This window comes from Lathyrus oleraceus, chromosome 3, assembly GCF_024323335.1.
Source record: "Lathyrus oleraceus cultivar Zhongwan6 chromosome 3, CAAS_Psat_ZW6_1.0, whole genome shotgun sequence".
In the NCBI taxonomy this organism is placed as follows: domain Eukaryota; kingdom Viridiplantae; phylum Streptophyta; class Magnoliopsida; order Fabales; family Fabaceae; genus Lathyrus; species Lathyrus oleraceus.
In genome coordinates, this window is record NC_066581.1 from 494,570,915 (window position 1) to 494,578,626 (window position 7,712).

General features: G+C 35.1%; 1 protein-coding gene across 1 annotated transcript; it reads left to right on the forward strand.

Moving 5' to 3' along the window:
- The first annotated feature begins 3,796 nt into the window (after window positions 1-3,796).
- Window positions 3,797-7,165, forward strand: LOC127128346 (chitinase-like protein 1). The gene is made up of 3 exons (XM_051057599.1): window positions 3,797-4,362; window positions 5,902-6,061; window positions 6,427-7,165. The coding sequence occupies exons 1-3, from the start codon at window positions 3,969-3,971 to the stop codon at window positions 6,836-6,838; spliced, it is 966 nt and encodes a 321-aa protein (XP_050913556.1). The 5' UTR covers window positions 3,797-3,968; the 3' UTR covers window positions 6,839-7,165.
- Window positions 7,166-7,712: the final 547 nt, after the last annotated feature.

Here is a 7,712-nt window from a genome sequence, read left to right on the forward strand (position 1 = left end):
TTATTTTTGACTTGATGTCTGCTTTACTCTTGGGTTCAAATTTCATTCCTTTATGGATTCCAACGATACCATAATCTTTTGGTTCCAAATTACACCTTTTTGCCAGTTCAGCCAAACCTTTCAGTTCTTTCCACTTTAATTATTTCTCTTTATCCTTCCATTCATTTCCAGTATCCACTATTCATTACCTACGTTTAATATCTTCTACCAATCATTCATCCCATGTGATATACTCCCTTTGATCCAAATACACTATTTCTTTGAGCTCCATACACACTCTTTTGGGCAAATAACCAATGTCAATCCCCTGAACCAATACCCTTTACTTTTGTCTTGATGCTAGTTTACCCCTTATCTTCGGCTTGATGCTAGTTTACCCTTTATTTTGTCTTGATGCGTGTTTCCTCTTTGGTTCAGATATATGTATCCTATGGGTTCGAACAACATTATCCTTTGGTTCTAACCATACTTCAATCACTCTTCTTTCATCTCCCGCCGTTAGTTCTATGAACTACAGAGCTCTGAATTCCTTATTGCACTATAAGGATAGGTAGGCATGATGGTCATAATCCTCTCCGAGCACTTTATTTATTCTTCTCCCTTCCCTATTATTCAGATCACTGCAAGTAATCTTTAGATAGTAACACCCATTCAAGCAAAGAATAATCAAAATGGTTCCCGTTGAGTACAACAGATGTAAGGGGTGCTAATATCTTCCCATTGCATAACTGACTTCCTTACCCGTTTATCTTCCCTTGGGTTTTATCGATGTTTTCCCTTTTCTTCGATAATAAATAAAGTTCAATGGAAACTCTGTTGTATCTTTAGTGTGCTCGGGTATATTTCCGGCAGTTTCATAAGTCATGGACATTAATCTGGATTATAGCTATTTGTTAGGGCGTCCCTGGATACATGTTGTAGGGGCAGTTACCTCTACCTTACATCAGAATATGAAGTTTGTTTTTAATAATCAACTCATAATCATTTCTGGAGAAGATGACTTTGTGGTTAGTCACCTTTCTTCCTTCCAATATATTGACGCTGATGGGGACGTTTTGGAAACTTCTTTCCAAGCTCTTGAAATAGCCAATGCCACATTTATGAAGATGAAAGACCCTGTTAGGAGAGCTAGTTCGTCTTTTTCCTCTTTAAAGAGCGCAAAGTCAATAATTGAGGGTGGGAGCCCTAAAGGCTAGGGTCAGCTCATTGTTGTTCATGAGAAAAAAGATCGTTTCAGGTTTGGGGTATGTGCCTTCCGGTGTGAGAGGATCCCTGGTCCCTATAAAGGACAGTACATGAAGCATCCAATATGAGTATTTGAGTGCCATTATTTTTCAAGAGTATTACATTAGATGCTGCATTTTTCAAAGCTTTTTCATGTATGTAGCAGTTTGCTCGAGGACAAGCAAATGTTTAAGTATGGGGAAGTTTGATAACCATAAAACTTATAGCATTTTTTGACTCAATACGCTTGTATTTTTATCCGTTTTATACCCATTTTATGTTTGTATGTAACGTTATGTTGGTATTTTACTTGTGTTGTAGATATTCTCCAAGTAGGAGTTAGCACAAGAGAAAATGAAGCAAAATTGGCCAAAAGTGGAGAAAAGGACACATCAGCATGAAGAAAGTAAAAAATGACGTTTTTAGCTTGTGGCGTTCGCCACAAGGGCATGTCGCTCGCCATATTGAACGCATGGTGTTCACCATGAAGCTGTGGCGCTCACCATGACCTTCGTGCCTAGAATTTTAGCAACAAAAGTTTATCAGTCTTCTCCCACTCCCACATACTTTTATCAACCAAACTCTACACGATTTCAACACACATTCAACATATGGAACAATATATATATAAGCTTAATTTTTAGATTTTTACCATCCATGTTTTCTAGTATTAAGGAGGCAGATAAATTCACTGTGTAAAAGGTGCTTAATTGTTCATATTGGATAATAAACATGCCATTGTTTTAAGAATTATGAGTTCTCTGCTTGTACTTGAGTGATTTGTTAATTAAGTGTGACGTTATTTTAATTCCAGAAGTTTTTCGATTTCCAATTCCCACATTGCATTATTTTTAATAAGCGTTTTTCTTCTTTATTTTTTTGTACTTATTTACTTTAAGTCTTAATATTATTATGGCTGTTTTTAATTGGTTAATCGATTCCAATTGTTACTGTTTTAAATTTTAAGTCTCATATATCATCATCATCATCTGCTAGAATTATATATATATATATATATATATATATATATATATATATATATATATATATATATATATATATATATATATATATATATATATATATATATATTGCATGCTAGTCGATGTTGCTACTTGTATTCATCATCATTATTATGTTTATGTTTCTATTTTGCATGCATAATAATTATAGTATGAGTAATATGTCAAATTTGTTTGGCTAAACCATTTAGAATCTGGAATGTGATGACCGTCATTTTGACGGTACTCGCATTTAAGTTTGGAAAATATTGATTAAATTAGGATTTGTTTTGGGACTATTTTTTATACTGTTTTAAATTAGAGTTATTTATTGCAAAAGCGTTAAATTTAGAGATATTGATTCCGTTTCGAAAGAGAGGAACTCGTGTCTTTGATGAAACATAAAAAAACCAGATTTTAATTAAACAAGAGGACATCAAATGTTATTTAAAATTGTAAAAACAATCATTTTCAAAAATAGAGTTTATAGGAATGAATGTGTTGCGACAACAAACATTTATAAGTTTGAACTCTGGTGCTACGCGAGCGATAACCGATATCACCTTTAAATATGTTTTCACCCGAAAATGACTTTTTAATTAATTAGAAATTCTTAATTTTAAAAAATATAAGTTTTATACTTTAACTGGCTGAACCGCGACAACCGCAATGTAAAATTTAGAATAAAACTAAGTTCCGATTTAGCGAAGGCAAACAATTTATTTAAGTTAAGTTTCCTCTTATTAAAGTAAAATACCGTCGCAATTCAATTAATTAATCTGACTTAGGTGTGAGTACTATTGATTAACCCAAACCATATTCCGGTCTCGCTTTTAATTATTTTTATAAACAAACTTCTTTTATTCTCGATTTTAATTCTCATTCTCGTCCAAAATCCGATCAGCCTTAAATTTACATAGCGTCAGTAGATAGTGGTTAAGTTGACTATAAATTTTTCGATGGATTCGACAATCTTTTATACTCCGATACATTCCATGTACTTGTGAAAAACATCTAAAAGAAAGAAAACAAAAAGCACGTCAAAGATCAATACATTATTTCTTTCACTTCAATAACCAATACTCTTTCAATTCTCTCTTCTCTCTTATAACTCTAAATTTTCTTTTTTTTTTAAATCATTGTGCGAATGAATCATCTTATCACTGGAGTAAATAGTAAATAACAAAAATCTTAAATCAATAAAAAAAATGATATAATCTTATTATTTTAATACGATTCCAACAAGCCAAACTATCACACGAGAGTTCAAATTATGAGTGTTAACCCATAATCAAATAAGATTGTATAAATTTTTTATAATAGAGCCTTTAATTATTTTTTTATAATTAAACAACAATTAATCTACCTCGAAAAAATTGAGACGCTGTATATATAACTAAACGTATCTCTCGTATCTAATGTAGCTTGAAAATAGACACATGAACAACCCGACCGACAAAAAAAACAAAAAATAAACCAGCAAGGGCAATATCGTCATTTCACACATCCACGTCAGCTGTCGGTGAGAAGAAGCCTGGTTGTTCCTTACTTCAATTCCAGTCTGTTCTTGCTTAAACATCCAACACTTCAACGTCCCCACAATTTCCACCAACACTCTCTCCACCGTCCGATCAATCCTCAACCGTTCAATCCATAACCACATATAAACACATTCAACCACTAGCACTAAACACTTTATTACTAGCATTTCGTTTCATTCATTCTCTCATTTCCGAAGAGAAGATGAAGAAACAAAACGCTGTCGTTTTGTTACTCGCATTCGTTATTCTTCTCACCGACGCAATAACCACCGTGAACGGCGACGATAGAAACCCTAAGTTACAAGTGAAATACAAACGCGGAAAAAAGTACTGTACGCAAGGCTGGGAATGTAACAATTGGTCGATTTATTGTTGTAATTTGACGATAAGCGATTATTTTCAAACCTATCATTTCGAGAATCTGTTTTCGAAGAGAAACACTCCGGTAGCTCATGCCGTTGGGTTTTGGGATTATCATTCGTTTATAAATGCGGCTGCGCTTTTTGAGCCGCAGGGGTTTGGGACTACCGGGAATAAAACTATGCAGATGATGGAGATTGCTGCTTTTCTTGGACACGTTGGATCCAAAACCTCTTGTAAGATTTCTTCTTAGATTTGTTTTTTGTTTTTTCATTTTTTTATTTTATTTTTATTTTTAGTAATTATCTTAATTTAGTAAATTTAGTTACTAAATTGTAGGAATGTAGCAACTTAGTTTTTGATATTAACTATATTTTTTTTTAAAATAATAGCTGAAATTGCAAACTGTTAATTGGATTTGCCTTTGGTATTTTCTAAGTATATTAGTGGTTAGAGATGTATTTGATAATCAGATTTGTCTTTGGTATTTGTGGAATTTTGGATATTTGATTTTGAAGTGGGATTGAGAAGATTTTAGATCTGAGTCTATCATGTTTGTAAAGTTGGGTTAACTGAATTGTTGTGGTTTGATTGAATGGTCTGCTGCAGATCTTGATTGCATATGATGTTGAGTGACGTTGACATCTTAACTGCTTAGTTGTAGGGTTTTAAATAACGGCACATAAAAGCTTTCGCTATTTCGGTCGGTGCGAGTTTTGTGACATTGATTGCGGTCTTCACGGTGTGAATTAACTATAAATTGTTCTTTATAATAAAAAAGGTGAGTAAAAGTATCGGTATCGGCATCTTCCACTATTGTTTTGCCGTGGCCGTTTTTGAGTAATGAACCATCTTTTAAAACCTTGGTTGCTAGTGATTATGTAAGAAATTGAGTTGTTGTTGATGTTGTCGTGGTTGTTTACTTCTTGATTTATGATTGAAATGAAATGTGGCATATTTGACGGTAAGATAGAAGCATGTGTAGTTAATAGGAGATTGAGGAGCGAGGTATGATAGAAGCATGTGTAGTTAATAGGAGATTGAGGAGCGAAGTGGCCGACCCCCATAGCAGGGCATGTTATGGCTGCTACGCCTACGGTGAAGTTTAGGACAACAATACAAGAAATTTATACTTTGGATCAATGTAGTCAAGATCGAGTGTTGGATTGTAAGATCTTACGTGTTAAGGATGCCCGAGAGTGCTATGATCAGAGAAAGATTGTTTTCTTTTCCCGCGTGGTCAAGATCGAGCTTTTTGAAGCAAGATCATAAAAAAACGAGTTGGGGATTTTTTGGGCCTGTATTATAATGTTCACGTGTTTGTGTATGTGTGATATATATGTTCATAAAAGTTATAAAATAGAAAAATATACTGAATTGAAGACATGGTCATAACTAATAATATTCAAGCTCAATATAAAGCAAATGAGTTTTAGGGTAAAATGACAAAAAAACACATCCAAAAAGAGCAATGGAAATTGCTTTAAATTGTGGTTATATTTAAGGAGTTCAAGGAGCTTCACTGTAGAGGCCTAGTAGCTGCTACTGAAAAAGGCAACATATTGGGATTTTGTGTACTACTTACACAACGGCGGTATGGTGGCCACTGTTGACTACCTAGATAGAGATGTGTTTAGTGAAAGATAATATTTGATGGATCTGAATTAGGTTTTTCATTTGTGTAGTAAAACTTGAATATCGTTGAAGTGGCTGATTTGGTTGGGTTCTAACTTTGACAATTTAGATGCTTATTGTTCTTGTAATGCTGATGCCAGGTGGTTATGGAGTAGCAACTGGTGGACCTACGGCCTGGGGTCTATGTTACAATCATGAAATGAGTCCTAGCCAGACATATTGTGATGACTATTACAAATTAACATACCCCTGCACTCCTGGGGCTGAATACTACGGACGCGGAGCCATTCCTATTTACTGGTACGTATATGTCTACCACTACTAAAATTAAAATCTTACAATAGAATGTTTGCAATATCCCTGACCAGAGTACCAAGTTAGTCTGATCCGTTGAATGTTAATATTGAACACAACTTACAAGATTATCGGTTTATCAGTGATGTTACAATCGATGATGAGCGTAAGTAACATGTTTCTTCAAGTGTTTAGGCAACACTCAAGTCCTGTGAAGATTTAAACCTGAATTGCATGCACACTTCTATAAAAACCAATTGTGTTTATGTGTTATGGAGCTGGTTTTACTTGAATTGTTCTGGTATTTATTTATCTGTTTCTTGAAAGAGTAGCGTATTTTATGACTCTGCTTATTGCTACCATCAACATAGGAACTACAATTATGGAGCTGCTGGAGAAGCTCTGAAGGTGAATCTCCTTGACCATCCAGAATACATAGAGCAGAACGCAACCCTTGCTTTCCAAGCTGCAATTTGGAAATGGATGACGCCAGTCAAAAAGGCACAACCCTCTGCTCACGATGCCTTCGTTGGTAACTGGAAGCCTACCAAGAACGACACAATGGGGAACCGCGTACCTGGTTTCGGCGCTACAATGAACATTCTCTATGGTGAAGGTGTTTGTGGACAAGGTGATGTTGACTCGATGAACAATATTGCTTCCCATTTCCTATTCTATCTTGATCTTCTCGGTGTCGGTCGTGATAAAGGCGGGACCCATGATGTTCTTACCTGTGCTGAGCAGCGTCCTTTCAACCCAAACACCAAAACTGCATCATCTTAAATTAGCTCACGTTTATCAGCATATAAGTATTGTTGTTGTGCCTATACCTTTGAAAATGGTAAAGCTAATAAGGGGTTCTTAAAGTTATTGGCAACAATGCAATAATTTTGAACTGTGTGGCAGTGTGCGAATTCTTTAATAGCTTTTATTTGCTGTTGTGTAGAAGTCGAGTCATTTGTAATATCATTGTATACTTTGTGAGAAATCTGTATCTGGTATATAACTACATTATGGATGTTTTTGTGTAAAATTGGAGTTGTTTATTTCAAACCAAATCTATGTGTTTATTAGTGGCCAACAATATAAGGTCCTGTTTATTTTCTCAAATATATTCAGTTTTATATTTAAAATTTATGTTGATTTAAAATTGTTAATTAAGATATAAACGAGGAATAATACATTTTCAAAGGCTGGTGGTTGGAATGAGTCTGAGGAATAGCCATAGGTTGGAACATTTGGATAGAGTGTACCAAACCAGGATTGACTGTCTAATAAGAAGTCTGACCGTAATGAACCCCAAATGGGACATAGGGTGCCCCAGGATAGGTGTACTGAGGTGCAACCGTAGTAGAATATGATGCCTCGGGATAGGCCAACGACATTCCAGGGTAGTATCCTTGATTCGGATACTGCATAGCAGGTTGAACCACAGGTGGAGGAACTTGCACATGAATCGGAGGACCTTTGTATTCAAACCTTTTCTCAACAGGCGCTTCATCAATCACAGGTGTAAAGCTCAATAGCTTTTGATTGATGAGCTCTTGAACTTTGGCCTTGAAAGGGTAACAATTCTCTATAGAATGGCCTACGTATCCAGCATGATATCCACATATGGCATGAGGGTCATGCTTACGACCGTAGGGAAATCTAGCAG

Bases quoted from the DNA above. Each gene is read 5' to 3' on its own strand.
- LOC127128346 (XM_051057599.1), top strand. From the start codon at position 3,969: ATGAAGAAACAAAACGCTGTCGTTTTGTTACTCGCATTCGTTATTCTT. The intron at 4,363-5,901 runs GTAAGATTTCTT...TGCTGATGCCAG, and splicing joins CGTTGGATCCAAAACCTCTT to GTGGTTATGGAGTAGCAACT. The intron at 6,062-6,426 runs GTACGTATATGT...CCATCAACATAG, and splicing joins GGAGCCATTCCTATTTACTG to GAACTACAATTATGGAGCTG.